The 18,469-nt window shown below is 39.4% G+C and overlaps 1 protein-coding gene across 1 annotated transcript in view; it reads right to left on the bottom strand.

Moving 5' to 3' along the window:
• The window catches only part of DPP6 (dipeptidyl peptidase like 6), a 364,672-nt gene that overhangs the window by 94,064 nt on the left and 252,139 nt on the right, over positions 1-18,469 (bottom strand). The window contains exons 6-7 of the mRNA XM_042888547.1: positions 13,507-13,559; positions 985-1,066 (exon numbers count right to left, since the gene is read on the bottom strand). Coding sequence (XP_042744481.1) covers positions 985-1,066; positions 13,507-13,559 — 135 coding nt within the window. The remainder of the gene's footprint in view (positions 1-984; positions 1,067-13,506; positions 13,560-18,469) is intronic.

The following is an 18,469-nucleotide window of genomic DNA, read 5'->3' on the forward strand; positions in this document are numbered from 1 at the left end:
GGATTTATATCAGGAAACGAAGCATAGGAATGTAGCCAGCTGTGAAAAATAGGCAAACCCAAAGATAACAGTAGCTGAGAGAAAGAAAACAAATTGGAGATTTCAGAACTGCTACATCAGGCTTCATGAAATACAAAAGATATTTGACAATTTGTGTTTTTTTTTTTGGCTTTTTTTTTTTTTTTAAAGGCATACTCTGAAAACTTCCTTCAACACCGCAATGCGATGGAAAGTACAGCAATGATAGCACAGTAGCAAGGCCCTGTGCTGCAGCAAATGAGGAGTTGCTCAAATACAACATCAATGGGCTCAGAAATAAAGGTAAGATGCAGCTTACCTTTGGAAAGCCTCAGGTACACAGGGACCTCCAAGCAAGACACCCTCACCTCCGCTGCCTACCCTTAAATGAGGTCTGGGAAGGGATGGAGCCAGGATCCACCCCTTCTGGTCACTCCAGTGCACTGCACGCACCTGAGCTCCCTGGGTCGGCCCAGCCTTCAACCAGATGCTCAATCACTGGTTCAAGCCATGACTTAGCATTTCTGTTACAAACACAATTCTACTTCAGTCTATTCTGCAGACAATTACAGAGCAAATTAAGAGCACACCTGTTCTAGATTTGAAATATTCCTAGTGCCAAGTTTGCACATCTGGAGACATCCTTGTGAAGCAGTGATATACTCACTAGCTCATATGTTCTATTATAAATCTGTCCTGTGCCCAACAATAGGAGAAGCAAGTGCTTGCTCTCAAAGGATTTTCATAAAATCTTCTTTATTTGCATTTTTAGACACAATTACTTTGCTGCACATTTATACACTTGGCAATTATATAAATAATTTACATGATAAAACAACTCCACAAAGATAACAGTAGCTACCACATGGGCTTTGGGAATCTAGTCATGAGCTGATTATTCTCTTTATTTCAAATCAATAGCACTATGGTGTCTAAATTCATTTGCACACTTGTTCTTTTTCTTACCAGCTGTTGCCCTTTTGGACCCCAACCAGCATACTGAAGCTTTGCATTGCTGACCTCAGGGGGATACAAATTCTGGGGATCCCTGCAAAAGAAAAAAACAAAATTTCAACTTCAGGAATGTCCTCGTGTAAGCTGGTGCACGCTCTCCTTTGGAAATCCACCATGTTTCATTAGGCATCTTTCAGCCAGATTCATCCCACATTTTGTGCCCAAATTCAGCATATGTCTTATCATATGATAAGAACTATACCAGTACCAAGCACTGGTAAGATCAAACTTTTACCTGACAAGCTATGTTTTCTATTAATATGATGTTAAAAACATTAGTTTTACCATTGATTTCCCTAAGCCTTAAGAATTACCATTGATTTCCCTAAGCCTTAAGAATTAGTCAAGGGATGGTAAACACAGTAATTGTATACACTGATGGTATCTAATAAGGATAAACAATAATCATGTATTTGAAACATAATGCCACAATAAAAAATATAATTTCTTCTTCATCATCTCACAGCTTTCTTGCCTAATAATTTTCCTTTGTACATGATGGCAAGCATGTTTGGCAGCTGTATAACAACTGATAAGAAGTCTGGCTTTGAAGGCAAAATCTCCTGCTAATACAAAAAATCTCTATCTTTTAGAAAATAAAATACTTTTCTTGTTCTTTCATCTATTACCTTTATTTTGTAGTTGAACAACAGTGAGATGCAGCAAATGCAATATAGAAAAAGGAATGTTTTTTTTTTCCCCGTAAATGTCAGAGTAGCATAATGTCATTTCATCATATCACAGAAAGCAAAACTTCCAGTATATTGATGGTATTTATACTCAGTAAAAATAAGTACATTTTATATTCTGAAGTCACATTATTAAAACTGTGTATTGTAATGTTCAACAAATAAATGCACTAAAAAAGTCAGTATACAGTACGTCTCATTAGCAGAATTCTAACACGGCAATCTGAGGCTAACATTGCCCAAAAATGAGAAAAGAGCCAAAGCCTGCCTAGCCTCCTAGCAAAAGATTGCTCTGCAGCATTTGTTACTTAAATAAAGGCAATTTTTTACAGATTAAATTTTCAAAACAGAACAAAACTGAAAGCAATAATTAGACACTAACAAAATTCTTTTCGTTGCCTGGACTATGAGCAATGCGGTGCCATGGCTATGTTCCAGTTCTGCCTATGCAGAACAGATCTCCCATGGCTGTACCTTCCCATTGCACCATGGATGCATGTCCAATAGCACCAGCAACAGGAGAACTTAGGAATGCATTTTACAGTCTTTCAAATGGGAAAAGTGTTTTTCCTGTGTGCTCCAGTTTAAAGCCAACTACAATCAGAGTAGACCCTAAATGAGATGAGATACTGATGTACACAGAGTCCATTTCCGTAACGGATCTGGTTGGAATAGCAACTTTTGCACTGCTGCTAGATAGTGGTTATAAACTATAACCCACATTGTCTCTGTGAAGAGGCCCTTGGAGCTGACTGAACAATGAAGTGCTCATGATGACAGGTCTGATGTAGAAGTGGAGAGATGAGTGGTTTGTTGAGGCACTGACCCTTCAAGTCAATGTGCATCACCCAGATGGCTTCTGGTTCTACTGGCAAAGTGTCACTCAGCACTGATGCTGGTGGGATATAATTACGCCTTTTCTTGTGATGATTTTCAATTATAAGTAAGTCTTTGTGGGCAGCTTGAAGTCACTTTTGTAAGATAAGTGACTGTCATACCGAACTCCTACTAATAACAGCCAGAAAAGTCCCATTCCCACAAGAGGAACAGCCTTACAAGTTCTGTATCTTTTCAGGTTTGTATGCATCAGTTACTTAAACTTCAAGTCAGCCGTTCCTGTTAAGACTCAATTTCTTTGGTTAGCTACTTTGATTATCCCAACAGACAGTAATATCTGAATGCAGGAGAGAGAAAACTAGTGAATCAAATAAAAACCTCTCATGGGAGAAAAACAGTCATTTACTATTTGACAAATAAATTATCTATTTGTTGGTGGTTTGTTTGCTTGCTTGTTTTCACCTACAATAAGAAGAGGAGCAAGATACTATAAACAGCATAAATAGAGAGGGAAATATCATCGCCAAACAAACAGATAAGACAAATTGTAAGAATTGAAACCTGTAATGCTTCAAATAACCCAGGTGGAGCTCAGCGACAGACATACCAATTACATTCTGTAAATCAGACCAGAGCCCAGACAAGTCCCATCATGATGCTCACTGCATCATGCTCTAGAAGAGGAAGACTCTAATGCAATGAGAACAGCTGCATAAACTGGCTTCGGTGGCTGATAAGGTGAAAGACAAGGCAGAAGGTAAAAGCCCTCCATTTGGTTTACCAGGAAAAAGCTCTGCTGCAGACATGAGAAGCAGACATTTTCCCTTTCTCTGAGGAAAAATATCATTATATCTGTTGAATTAGTTCCTACGCTGCTCAGAATGGCTGGTAAATTTCTCTTGTAGCCTAATCTTGCTTATTTGCTGCTTGATAAATGTGCAGATAGAAAGGCTGACTGATGGAATTGCATATTGTGTGAAGGTGCCTGATTTACAAATTGAGCTACAATAAACTTCCTCTACATCGAATGCTCTTACACATTCAGTGTATAAGAGCAGGCATGCTGAAGTCATGATGTAGACCACTGCAGGGAGGTATTAGCTAGGAAGTTATTCTCGTACTCTGAACTATTCTTTTCCACCATGGGATAATAAAAGCAGTTTAAGATCCTAGTTTCCTCCAGAAATGCTCCTGACAATTGGACATGTTCTTCTAGTTCTCTTCTCTTAGAAAGAAGAGAATCCTCTTCCCAAGAGAACCACTATTCACTCCTTGCGGAAAACTTGAGCATCCCATCAAAAGGCCTGAGAAGACATCTTTCTTTGTCAGCCATGATCTAGAAGGCTTTGGAGAAACTGGAACATCACGTACTCTGTATTAGCAGTGACCAGGTGAGACCAGACTGTCCGTAAGCCTTAAAATGGCATAAAATTAAGCTCACCTACTGGTAAACTCTACTGTGAAAGAGTAGATTCCTACATGCTTACATGGGCTACCTGGGTGCTTAAACATGAAATCCCTCCATGGGCAGCCCCAAACAACTCCATTACAAATCCACTCCATCAGCTACAGCAGGAGTACTTGCCTACACAGCCTCTATAGTGGGATGGCCATAGCCTGTTACCACTCCCTCCAGGGAAGCTGTACATGATCCACAAACTGAAACACACATTTGGAGAGCAGCAAATCAAGCCGTTGCATTGCCTACTACATCAAACACACCTCAGCTTATCTCATCCTATTCTGGACCTTCTCCTTGTTATTCTCCTTCTTAATGAAGCCTGAAGGGTCTCAGACCAAATGCACACCAAAAAATCAGGGGCACTTGCCCATTGTCCAAGCACTGCATACATGGAGTCTCATGATGGCCTAACCAGCCACCTCCTTCCGGGAGCTATATTACTACTGAAAATCAATGGCTTTTCACAGCTACAGCCTTCCTCTAAAACATTCTGCTTAAAATTCTTCTATATATATGTTCTTGAATCAATCACAATTACAGGGCAGCACAGCCTCTCCAAAGAGCCAATGCTTCTCACAGACTCTCATCATTAGGTCTTGTTTGGACCCAAGCCTTCCCCTGTGAGCTCATTTGTGCCTTGGAAATGGGCTGTTCTGAAGTCAGCCTGTATATCTACTATTACAGGTTCACATGAAGAAATAGGTTCACTGCATCATTACACCACTTTCGGTGTTTCCTTGTGGAAAAGCACTCTATTTTTTCCCAGCCAAAGTAATGGCAAGGCAAGGGCTTGTTAAAGGGTTGCTCTTATTTATTTCATCTCTTAAGATGATTGATTTTAAAGCCTGGGAAAGAAGGGAAAAGTAACATTGTTTTAGGCCAGACAGAGGATGGAGTGGGTGCTGTATAAACTCTTCCACATTCAGATGACATTGTCTGGAACAGAGGCTGTTAAGCTGTTCCAGGAACAGGAATTATTTCAGCACAATGTTCACAAAAGATTATTGAACTAGTAAACAGAGAAATTTACTCATTTCTTTAAATGAGTAGTCATTTCTCAAAAAGTCTTAACAAGAAACGTTCCTGAATGTAATTAGCATGCCATCTACCAAGTCATTTTTTTCCTTGTAATTCAGATCAAAACATCTATGTAGAATAAAAAATCAAACAGTCATATCAGCTTGCCTGTTTTTGACCTTAAGCAATACTGTGATTAATGAAGAACTGGTTTTAAAGAGATTGCATTCTTTAAGCTGAATTTTTTCAGTCTGTGTGTTCCCTCTTTTTCCTGTTCTGAAGAGCATTTTCCCTCACCAGCACTGAGTCTTGCTCTGAGCACAATCATGACAAATGGTACTATAACAATGGCTTCAAAAGCAGCTTAAAACAAAATAAAATGTCCCAGTAACTCAGTCAGAAGCTCCTTGGATTTCAAGAATTCTTCAAGGAAAATATTCTAGAGAACCAGACTGAAGAAGACTGGAAGTTAAAAAAAATCACTCAAAATCTGGGCTATGGTATGGATGTTCTTCCTTGGTCCTGCTTGAATAATGTTTCAGCTTGATTTCCAATACAGAACAACAGTATTTGCATGGAATTTCTTTGCATATACTGCCGATGTGAACAAAAATGCAACGATTTCCACCGAACAGCACTCCCATATGTCTAAATATATGTGAGCTAAATATATGAGCTGGAGTGAGTTCCTGAGAAAAACTCTGAGCCCTCTTGGTTAACTGTGACATAACTTCAGAGAATAAAGAAAGCATTTGAAAACTGCACTGTCATAGGAAAATAAGTTGAAGAAAAAATAGGGAAGGCAGGAATACTCTTCCAGTTATTTTCATGAAACCATCACTGAATATCTTGATAGACAACAGCCCTAAGCACATCAGCTCATCTCACTGTAAATTTTTTTTCATGGTTAGCTATTAAAAAAAAAAAAGCTATCCATCCTAATTATCTGTCTTAGCACTAGAAGTTGGTGTCTTCACATTGACTTTTAATAGCATAAAACCAGACAGCAGCTTAAATAGATTTCTTTTTCTCTGTGAAGAGGAAGAGAAAAAACAGCAAAAAGAAGAAATTTGGAAAGGTTATAAAGAACTGAAAACTTCATATTTAAGAATTGTTGGTGAATTAAAAAAAAGAAGTAGACTCGAGGATATTTGCAAAAAGAAATTAAAGGGAGTAGAACACATGTTCATAAATGAACAAAGAACCATAGATTCTCCAACCAGAGGTTGGAGAAAGAGAGGAAGACTTCCAAGAAGCAAGAATGCCATTTCTCATGGAGCAAGAAGGCATTCTTAAATAATTAAATGACTTGTTTACTTCAGTATTCACCAAGGAGAAAAGGAGACAGGTGTCATTAAGAAAATTGCTTCCCAGGAGATACACAGTCTTACAGAGACTCTCAGCAAGAGGAAAACACAATACAGATGGGAATCAAAGACTTACCAGAACAGATAATCAAGAAATTAAACTATGAGAAAATGCAACTAAAGGAATCATCCTGGAATTCTAACACAAGTGCTTTAACAGATGGAAAAAGCCCTTCCATGCATGTAGGTTTATCCACTATTAAAGATTTAATGCATGTAGGCACAGATATTCTTTTTTTTTTTTTTTTTTTTTTTTAACAGCACTTTTCAGTGAATTGAAGTTGGAAGAAGCAATGGAAGCGATCTGAATCAACTAACTTCAAACACTGATCCACATCTTATCATTTAACAAGTCTTAAAAACAGCTTAGCTCACCCAGCGTTTTGTCCAAGATGAAGGAATTCCATGGAGTTAGAGCATACAAGATGAAAAGCAAGGGAATCTAAAACATATTTGGCTCTGATTTAGCAATCTAGTCAGATACAGCAGAGAATAGGAGCTGAGAGATCTGTCTAATTATAGCCTGCCATTGTTTGTAAAGCACCCGTGTATGTAATTTTTGGTACTAGACTTGTGAAATATTGTACAGTACAATATCACTTTAAAAATCAATCACATGCCATAAAGGGAGCCACAAACTTCCTCTGGGAATTAAATAAACTTAAGGCATTGGCTTGTATTTCCAGTGAAGATCTAATCCAATCTAATCTAATCTAATCCATGCTGGAGGACAGCAAACCACTCATCGAAATCTCTAGGCTTACCCGAGCGCACAAAGAATGGAAATGGCCCTTAGATGTTGGTAACAACGTTCTTAAAATTATGATATTATCACATTCCAAACATTTCCAAATCCAGCTGAGTTTCTCACTAGTGAAGCCTGGTTTCTGTATTGAGTGACCCTGCACAATTTATTTAAGAACAGAATTTAATAGGAATCCTACTTCCATTTTCAGGGAATGCTGCCTCAGATAAATATTATGGCAGACTTTGTTTCAAATCCTTCTTCTTTATTCCTCTTTTTTGGTTTTCCAATGAACAATAAACTGTTGACCTTTTCTCTAATATCAGGAAGTTGGACTTTTCCCTGCCAAACTGCTAACATGTGCACCTAACTATTAATTACTCAAGATTTTATTTCTTTTTCCTTCAGTTTCTCCAGCCATTACTCTTATTCTTAATACCAAATCCTCCCATCAGGGGACTGCTCCTTTTTATTATTGCTATGTATGGTTTCTAAGGTGTCCGCCCACATCACAACTAACTCTGGAAAAGAGAAGCATGTGGTAAAGAATTGCTTTGCCTACACAGAGGAGGAACATTTCAAATTAAAAATGCTGAGCAGTGACCAACATGGGCGAACAAATGGCAAATTCCCAGTGGAAATGATATGGTTTTGAGCTGCTGAAGTGATTTTCCTCCCACTGGCACAGGCTACAACAGTCTTCAACGCTGAGCTGCTCTCGACCTGCCACCACTTGGAAGTGAGTGATGTTCAAATAAAGGCTTTGCTTAATGAAATGCTGGAGCTTTCTTATTAAAAAGGTACAAAATGAATTTCCAAGCAAAAAGCACATGTATTTAACTGCTGTTCAAGGACTGTCCATCAGTGTCTAATTCATATGATTAAAAAAGCAAGGAACCCAACTGATCCATCAGGACTTGAGCCAAATTCCAGTAAATTCAAAGATTCCTATTTGCTCCAGCGGATTTAAGGTCAGGCTCCACAATCAAAACACCAGTATAACTTGTCCAGTCTTCTGTTGTCAAAAACAATGGGATAAGCATATCTGATCATGAGTATGTTGTTATTCATAGCCTGGCACAAGAATCACCACACAATGAAGCAAAGGTTCCTGGATTTGCCATAGAAAGCTCTTCAAAAAATGATACAAACAATGGACTGTAATTGGAAAACAGAGAGTAAGGAGGAGATGCAACATTAGCAGATTATTCACAAACTGCATAAGACATTTGTTTTTAAGTTGTTTTAAAAAATTTTGTAGTATTATTTGTTTTCACATATCTCTTATAAGAGCTAGTTTCAATCCCCTATGTCATTGTTAGGGGAAGAATGCACCTCATACAGTAAAATCTAATTAGCTGAAAACAGACTCCATTAATTACCATGCTTTTTTATCTTAAAATAAAATATGGGCTCTAGTACAAATTTATAAAAGTTAAAGAGTGAAATCGTGCAGCACTTCTACAGTAATTACTGCGTATCACCACTGTGGGGTAAGCAATATTTCTCTCCCTGCTTCGCAGATGGAGACACAGAAGCACAGGAAGACTCTTGTTGTGCAATGATATTGGAATGCTAAAAGGAAGGGGCATTATAGAACAAAACAGACTTGGTCATACTGGAAGTTGTCTCCGGCATGGCCAGTTCTCTGAACGGTTTTCTATCTTTTCCTATAAATAGGAAAATAAGAGCACGTGTGAGGAAAATTTGGCCGCCTTTCAAAATGCTTAACAGTACTGTATAAATTCTTATTAAACTTTCTTTAATGGGCCTTAATTTCTTCCCTGGCTATAGCTTGTATAAAAGGATTGGACAGGAACATTAGTGAGAGCTCTGCAGAAATCTGCAGCCATTGCTTTGAAAATGGGCTGAGTTCTTCCTCCTGTTACAGCTTGGGTGATCTCCAGTGCACATTTCCTACTGCACTCATGGGACTTCTCTTCAAGTTAATGGAAATTCAGTGTGGGGAGCAGTGCAATAATTTACAGTGCTTTAAAGTGTACATAGGAAGAGCTGAACCAAACTCTACAATTGCTCCTATGATGTATTCATCACATTCTTCTGATAATGTGATACAAATTTGGGAAGGAGTGCAAATCATTGTGGTGATGGGTTAATAGTTGGACTAGATGATCTTAGTAGTCTTTTCCAACCTTAATGGAGTTTATGATTCTAATTAATCCTTTGCAGAAGTAGCTATTCACAATTTCCTCCTCCACGTATAAAATCACTGAGGAGTGGGAATAACTGCTAACGTCTCTTTGATCCCTATAAGCAGATATGCAGGCTCCCATTGGTGTGCACTGTCTGGATGTGCTAACATTGTACTGAGACTTCATTTGAGAAGTCAGTTCTAATCCCTGCCACTCAGCACAGCTGTGCTTAGTGGGCAATGCTAAGCGCAGAATGAGCTGAGGGCTAGGAGGTCTGAGGAAACGCACAAGTTTTATGCTGGTCTCTGTGTTGAGAAATGCAAACACAACATAGGTGTTTTTTTCATTTTTTTTCTTCTCTCTCCCCCCCCCCCCTTTTTTTTTTTAAATTGTATTACTTTTGGCTGCAGCCAGAAGTTAAATACAGAGGTACCCTGAGGGATACAAAGCTAGCTCTTGCCTAGAACCTGCAGTGCCAGATCAAGTTGTAGTGGGAAGTGACCTTAATACTGGTAAGGGAAATCCTGAAGCAGGGTTAGGGGAACAGTCCAATGAGCCAAACAAGAAAACTCTGAACAAACCAAGCCTCTTCCCTAGTCCAGCACAGGTTGTGAATGACTAGTACCATCCACTACTATTGGACTTTGTAGGACCACTGTATGTAAAACCCACAGGAGCATAAAATAATTTTTGGTTGCTGGATTTCACAAGCATGTTGTTGGCTTGTGCCTACATCATATTAGGTAACTTATTTTTTTCCTAAGTTACTTGAAATAATATGAAATAGTTTCTATTATTTATCTCTGCTCTTTCCCTGCACCTCACACGTGAGCTGCCTATTGCATATTTAAGTGTGGGGATGCAATGGCAGTAACTATAAATTACAACTCAACAGCAATTACAATGCAGCAAGTACAAGTTTGGGGTTATGAGAGGAGCTTTGCAAAAGGGTTTATCAAGCAGACAGCTGTAAGCGGTTATCAGCGGGTATCTAAGCCAGACAGAAACAGAGGGGATGGTACATCTCGCCTGTGCCAGGGAGAATGAAAACAGAGAAGAGCCTTGTTCCACTAGATGGCACCCGGGGCCAGCATCACATTTTTGAGCGAGCAGTAAAAGGAAAACTGGTGCCATGCAGGGAAGCAGAAATGAACCTAACTCCTCTCCGTGCCCCGAGTCCTCTGCAAATAAAATGGGAATGCAGATCTTGGCTTGTTCTCCCTGTGAAATATGAAAACCTCAGGCCACAATAAACAAACAAACAAATCCAGAAGCACAAGCTGTACGGGTTTCTAACTGAATCTCTGAATTTGTGAGAAGGCTGGGATTACAAAAAACAACACTAACAACAACAGCAACAACAACAACAAACAACCATATATAATAGAATCACAGAATCATAAAGTTGGAAAAGACCTCCAAGATCATCAAGCTCAATCATCAACTCATCCCCACCATGCCCACTAACCAATGTCCCTCAGCACCACATCTCCATGATTCCTGAACACCTCTAAGCATGATGACTCCAGCACTTCCCTAGGCAACCTGTGCCAGTACTTCACCAAATCCACACAGAATCCTTGCAGGTTTATTTGCTCCCTCTTCTACCCCAGCCTTTTTTTCATTTTCAGGTAAGATCCTCAGTGTACATGTCACTGGCATATACTAGTTGTCTGTAGAGAGCTAAACTGTGCTACTCCTCCTTATATGAGGAGTTCTTCACTTCCACAGCAACTCTTATAGGAAAATGTTACAGTCCCACACCCTTTATATCCACATATGAGATGAGGATGTACTCAGATCGGCCATCACACTTACAGAACACTCAGACACAGCCTGAATCTGGAGAGTCTGCAGAACATGGAAGAATGAATTAGAAATTTCCCTTTATAAAGCAACTTCGGCTTACAGATTAATTTCAGGTTATTTTAAAAGCGATGTTTAAGATTAGATTAATTCACCTCCTTAATAGTTAGCCTCAGCAGAGATACACCTTCTGTTATCAGCCAGAGGAGGTCAAGGATGCTTGCCTGGATTATGAATTTTGTTGTCACTGGAGAACCTGAGGCATCAAACTAAACTGCACTTTGTGCTTTGTCAGTGCATTGGGTCCTGACCTAATGCTCTTCACTCCCACCCATCCATCAGACAATGTCTCTGTATTAAATATGAAATATGCACTGAAGACATTTTCATGCCTTCATCCAACAGAGGCTCTACTTCCCTTGTAGGAGTTGATCACCTGCTACATCATCTCCACTCATTACACCTGCCCTCTCTCTTTTGTAGAATCCTAAAATATATCTAGGATTTGTCCAGATGAGTGATAAAAGCCCATGTTTCATGCAAATGCTAGTAAGCCATGCATCTCAATTCTATCCTGTGCTACAATCACATAGAAGATTAATGCAATTGTTACTATGTGATGTTTGCAATGGCTGCATGCATATCTACAGCCCAAACTGCTTTCTAAACCACACCTTTCGCAACATAAAACACTGAAATCCTTCCACCTCTCTTCCTGCCTGCTCCAACACTGCTTCATGCAAGGCTCTATAATCCACATCCCTGCAGGTTTCCAAAACTCAACCAGTTGAAATTCTGAGCAACCTGCTTTGAACTGGATGTTGGACTTCATGAGGTCCTTTCCAACCTGAATTGCATGGTGATTCTATGATCGCCCTGTGTATAGAACTGGTGCACTTTTTAAAACTTCACAGGTTTTGTCAGCTATTAGAAGGATCCAAAGCATTTGCTACCAGTGTAGCCATCACGTATAGAAATGAAAATCCAGTGAATAAGCAAAGTGAATACTGAAATTATATTTCAGCACGATTATATTGCTACTTTTTATCATTCCCACACAGCTATCACCAGTGCAATACTTAAAACACACAATCTGGCATCAGATTCACAGCTTTTAGCCCTGTATTCACTGACAGTGATTTGAGGAATTTAGTTTATGCATTTCCATGGATGCTACAGAAATATCACTTTGAAATGCCAGGAATCATAATATGCCTATATGTGTCATGTTGATATGATGGAATCCCACTCCTAACCACTTGGGTTAGTTCTTAAATAATCAGGACAAGAAAAAACACACAAACAAAACAGGTATATTTTAAGGGATAATCAGATAGGAACTATGGGATAAACTCTAGCCAAGTAAGAGGTAAGCTGCAGGGAGATGGGGGTTATCTACAATGCCATGGAAATAGAGATGATTAAGAGGGATTTTAAAAACTGCCTCTGATCAATGATGAAGAAGGATCTCCTCAAGCTAGCTGATACCTATGTTAGTCATACTCAACCAACTTGATCAGCTTGTATAACAAAACGATCAGCCTGGTGGATGAGAAGGGAGCTGTGAGTATTATCTTCCTTGACTTCAGTAAGGCCTTTGACACTGTACCCCATAAAACCCATAGTGAGAAGATGTTGAAGTGTGGGCTGGATGAGCAGACAGTGAGGTGGATCAAAAACTGGCTAAACTGCCCAGCCCAGAATAATGGTCAGTGGCACAATGTCTAGTTAGAGGCCAGAAATGCGTGGAGCACCCCAGGGATCACTGTTTGGTCCGGTCCTGTTTGACATCTTAATTCCTTATCTGGATGATGGGATAGTGTGAACACTCAGTAGAAATTCAGAAATGCTTTGTAAAGCCTACTGTTTGTCTTCACACTCTCTGAAAAGATATACCAAAAAACCCAAAGGCTTATGACTTTGGTGTAACTTTGAGTGCAGTGGGATCCTGTGAACACATAGTGGCTCTATTTGCTCTCTGCTGCGATACTAGTGAGAAAATTTGTGTACAGGGAATCTGCTGAGAGATGTAAACTGAAGGGTGATGCCTCAGTTGTGGCTAAATTTAAGGAAGTGACATCCTTGGATAGATCCTCCAACAGTGCTCTGGTGAGTGGCCACCCTGGCTCCCAGTCAGATGCCAACACATCTATGTTCTGGCCAAAACCTTGACAACCAGAATATGAAATTCATGCAGTCTGATGTTCCAGGGAGGATGAGTACTTCTGCTTCCAGACTATGTCATCTTTTGTACAACACACAGCACCACAGCTGCTGCAGCTGAATGCCAAACCTCTGCAAAGGGCTGTCATAGGGAAACCACTGGGCATGATACACATTATTTTGCAGAATTCTTAATGGATGAATTTTAATATGAAAACATTGAATAATTGCTTACCCGTGAGGAATTTTGCTGAGGACATAATGTGCCGCATACGAATGCCGATACATCTACAAAATGAAATCAAGAAATAGAAGAGAAAAAAAAAAAACCAACAGATTAGTAATTGTCAACTCTATTAATGGGGCTCTTTTCCTGAAAATAGACAAATAAATAAATAAATACAGGAAACCCATCATTCATGGCTGGGGAGCAGTTATTCAGCGCCTGCAGTAGAAAAGAACAATGCGTTCATTCACCTAATACTGCTGTGTGTTCTTTCTGTCTTGCACTTCATTACAGTTTGGCAAATGGTGTACATCCAGATGCTCAGTGTCGTTACCATGACTACCGGGTCTCTGATTGAACTGGGGGCACATGCTCTCCGTGCAGGCTAAATATAGAACAGTCATTAATGAGGACACCTTGGTCAGCTGGAGACAATCTCTCATTATAACTAAACACAACAGGGACATAATGCGTGTTTCGCTTCTTTAGTCCTGCGTTAATAAAACTGGGAGTGACAGTGGGTGATCTCTGAGCAGGTTGTAGGACCGCAGTCAGCCAGCAAATGAAAGCTTATTGACTTTGGACACAGAACTGACCTCACGTTTGTTTGGCCTGCTAAGATGCTAAGCTGCATCTTCATATCAATTTACACTCTCCAGGCTTTGGGGAGGAGCTCATCAATTTGTATGGCGCCATCTCAGTAGGGAGAGTTTATTACTTATTTCATAAGTGGCAAATAATGACACCAGAGTCAAGGCCGGTGCTTTAAGAATTAGTACAATATTTTTCTCTAGTGAAGACAATTTTATTTATTTAATTTTATTTATTTATTTTATTTATGCTAAGAAACCATGAGATGTCCTGGATGGTGCTGCAAGCCTCAGCAGTGATCACCCCAGGCACACTGCATCGCAGGCAAGTGTGCAGGACTTCTATAACTCTCATGCACAGTGGTATCTATTTCTGGGGAGCTTAACAGAGAGGCAGAGAAACACCTGGTATATCATTCTGTAGATATTAAAGCCAACTTCTCTGTTATGATTTAAATCTTTACATTACTGCATAACCCCTCCTGGAAAATAAAATGATACATAAAAATCTACCACAGACTGTAGAAGTGGCAACAGAGACTGACACCAGAGTGATGTGACTCCTTCTCAGCAATTCATTCATTTCCTTACAAGGATCAAGTTTCATCCCAAAATCAAATCCTTTTTTTAGGCGTGCTGATACATAAAGTCACCCCTAACAAGGTCAGTCTCTGACGCGCTGGTATCAGGGAAGATCTAGGAGCACAGATGAATTCACTGCAAGATAGCATTGATTTTAGTACACATCCTTTTCAGATTCACCTGTTGCAGATAGCATCAAATAAATTGCCATTATCTCATCTACAGCTAATCACACCAAAGCCAAACAGCTCCTGAAGCTTGTACTACTGAAAATGGAGACCTCAGTGATGCCTGTGGCCTTAGGTTTCATTTCAGCCTTGGTGAAATTCTACAACTACTACAATTCCTTAAAGAGAATGCACTGGAGGAGTAGATTTGTCTGTAGAACTAGAAAACATGATTTAGAGGGAATTGGTTTAGTGGGTGCAGTGGTGAGGAGTCAACAATTGGACTAGATGATTTTAGTGGTCTTTTCCAACCCTAATGACTCTATGAAAGCCATAAAGGGTCAAATGATGAAATACTGGTATGATCTGCAACTTTTTTTTGCCAAGTTTAAAATAGTTTTATAGGTATGACAAGATACATTTGTGTTCATTGCTTTCCTGATGTGCAACAGTACGTTGCCAATAAATACTGAGTAACTTTTGTCTTCAAGTATCCTGGCAGTAGGATGAAGAAAACAGTATAAACATATAAAAAGTGGGCTAGGCAAAGAGAACCAGAAGTCAGCTTCCAAAATAAGTATGAACAGAAAGCTTCAGGACAAAATGGAGAAATGTGGCAGGCCAGAGGGAAAAGAAACAGCCAGGGAATTTGTGAGAAGGCCATTTGCTGATGTTCTCACTTGTGGTATAGAGTCCCCACAGCCATGCTGGAGGGCTTAAAGATGTCTCAGAGCCATTAATGCAGATCAAGGTAAAAGATTTATTACTTAGAACCAGGAGGAACTCCATGTCTTGGATGTCCTTCTAAAAACTGAAATAGATGCTTTCCTCTTAAGATACACAAACCTAATGGAATTATTTTAACTTTTTTTCAGATGATGACTATATCTGCTTAATATCTCAACTAAAATATCTGCTAAGTTCAATTATTCATTTATCAGTAAGAGAATCCCACGCTAGGGAAAAGCGTAGGATCAGCATCCCTCTGAAAACCAAAGTCTCAGTGACTGGGTAGCTCTTGAAAGTTCTTATTTATTTCATATAACTTGTCTGGTTTTGAGGTTTAACCAACAAAAATAGCAGTGTTAACTCTTTGCATTCTTCCTGTCTATCAAGGGGTGAGGTACGAGTTCACTGCACTGATTTGACTATCTTAGCCCTAATTTTGGCTGCGTCCCAGAAGCACACAGCTCCTCTCAGTAGAGGGGCACATTCAAAGGCAGCAGAGTTTCTGGCAGTGTTTTGCTCTGTGCCAAGTTGTTCCGCCAGCATAAGTCAGAATAGGTTTGAGATTGCTCTAAAGGGCTCTAGGTATTATAAAACTGGGTCACAAAAAGTTCTATGCCAGCAGTGATCAGTGAGTACTGTAGAGAAGTCATTATACTAAAACTGCAGTGCCAGAAGCACTCTCCCACTGGGTGTCTCAGCCCAGGTCACAGCACACATCTTGCCTACTTTCAAGTCTACATTACCTGCTGCAACATGTGCATGTTTTTACTGAAATCACAAGGGGTCTAAGAGATGGCTCTGTTTTCCTCTCTCAAATACAGAAAAGTGCAGGACTGATTATATATGAAAACATTTTTTGTTGTGAAGCCACTGACTTCCTTCTTATACAATCAGCAAAAGAAACCTGGACCTGACCATAAGACAGTGGGAATGCAAATGTTGCAGCACGTACAGCAGCAGAGTGGAGTCCTCTTTTTTTTCCTCACCACCAAATTCCAAAACAACACATAAACTGTGGGTCCTGCAAGCCACAGAAACAAACTGGAAGACGTAATTTCTGTTGTACATCACAGCAAAGTATGATGTGGATGGTAATGGCTCCTTGAAATCCCCTGTATGTTCTCCAAGGATACAGATTCTAGCCCAGCAGAGCTTATTTAACAGAAAGTAGAAATTATTTAATACAATGGATTTAGACTCTTCCATTCACTGTGACTGTTCATTTAAATTGTAATTAATAGCTCTTGCTCATGTCCCGAAATGACTGCAGCAGCACTTGAAATAAGCCCAAAAAGACAGAGAAGGCTCTGTTACCCCTCACATCTCACCTGCTTTGTCACATGGCACAGCCTAGACACAGGGTCTTTACCTTCATTAACTTCTTTATAAAGTTTGGCATTTTCATCACCATTTCCAACCTGGCACAGCCTGTGCAACTATAAAGCATTTGGGAAAGTTTTTAGGTGGAAATTTGGGATTATTATAAATATATATATATATATATACATATACATACATATATATATATATATATATATATTTAAAGAAGTAAACTGTGAAATCTATTTCCATCATACGAAAAGGATATGCTGTCTGATGAGGACATTCCACCAGCATCAGAAAAAGAGGAAGAGTTTAGTTTACACTTCCATCTTCTGTGCTGGTTTCTGTCATACACTGTGGGCTGATGCTCTGCTAGCAGCAGCAATCTGCATTCATTGAAAGGCTTTTCTTTATGTCTGCATGACAAGGTGCTGAATCAGTGCAAACAGGAGACACGTGCAGGCATGAAAAGGCCTGCTCACAAAGATGGTTAGAGGCAAAGAAGGGGAGACTCAGATGAAAGTTCCCCATGTCAGCCCAACTATTCCATCTTACAACACATTGCTCTATCAAAACAATTAATTTAGGGTCTCCTCTCTCAGCATATTGAAGAGTTTGCTGACCAGAGGTAAAGCTCAGAGGGACCGGTTGTCCTGATCTCATGATTATTAGTTACATGATAAATACAGAAACAAAACATGTTTTCCATCCTTTTTCATCCATAAAGCCAACTGGTTTTTCATGTCCTACTACTGCTTAGCTCAAATTATTACCTAGAAAACTCACAAAGTGTATAATTAAGATTTTTAAAGGGAACAGTCACAGAGCAGGCTAGAAATATAAAGCGTATTATAATGCAGTTCAAAGGATTGATATCAAATTTCTAGTAATTTGTGTTTTCTTCGTGTTTTGAAATCAAATATTACATCCAAAATGTCATCACAGCGCCCTTAAAAATTATCTCAAGTCATCAGAAATGATACTGTACAACAGTTGCCTGAAGTGTGAGCACAGCAAGGAAACATTTTAACATAATTCATCATAAATCCCTCAGTAGTTATATGGGTAAAAGGAACCACTTTTCATTCTGTAACAATAAAGTATATCTCCAAGTAATAGATCCCCTCAGGACGCTTAACTGACCCAAATTGTCCTTACAATCTATTCCCTTTCATGAATTGCAGCAAGACATAAGTGGCTGGCGAAATGGGAACCGCCAGATCCATTAGAAGAGTTTCCTACAAGACATCTCTCAGAAGACATTTGCTGTAAGTAGATTGTGCAGTACTTTTTCCTACTTGTCCTATGAGCAGGAAATCCCCCAAATGCACATATGGGAATCAGCCCAGTTGAATAATCCCAACTGTGTGACACAGCTATGTACTACACCTTTCTAAACTGCTCTGGAACCCTATAAACCTGCAATTCATGCTGTGATGCAAGTTATACAGGTGAAAGCAGGTTTGGCATTTGTCCCTTAATATTTATGCTGTATTTCTTCATGGCATTCTATGGAGAATTGAAGGATGTCACTTACTTGTTCTGAGAATTCTCTATAATTTTGATGGAAGTTAACATTAA

Source organism: Lagopus leucura, unplaced genomic scaffold, assembly GCF_019238085.1.
Source record: "Lagopus leucura isolate 7727_CA_CO unplaced genomic scaffold, USGS_WTPT01 Super-Scaffold_100157, whole genome shotgun sequence".
Classification (NCBI taxonomy): Eukaryota; Metazoa; Chordata; class Aves; order Galliformes; family Phasianidae; genus Lagopus; species Lagopus leucura.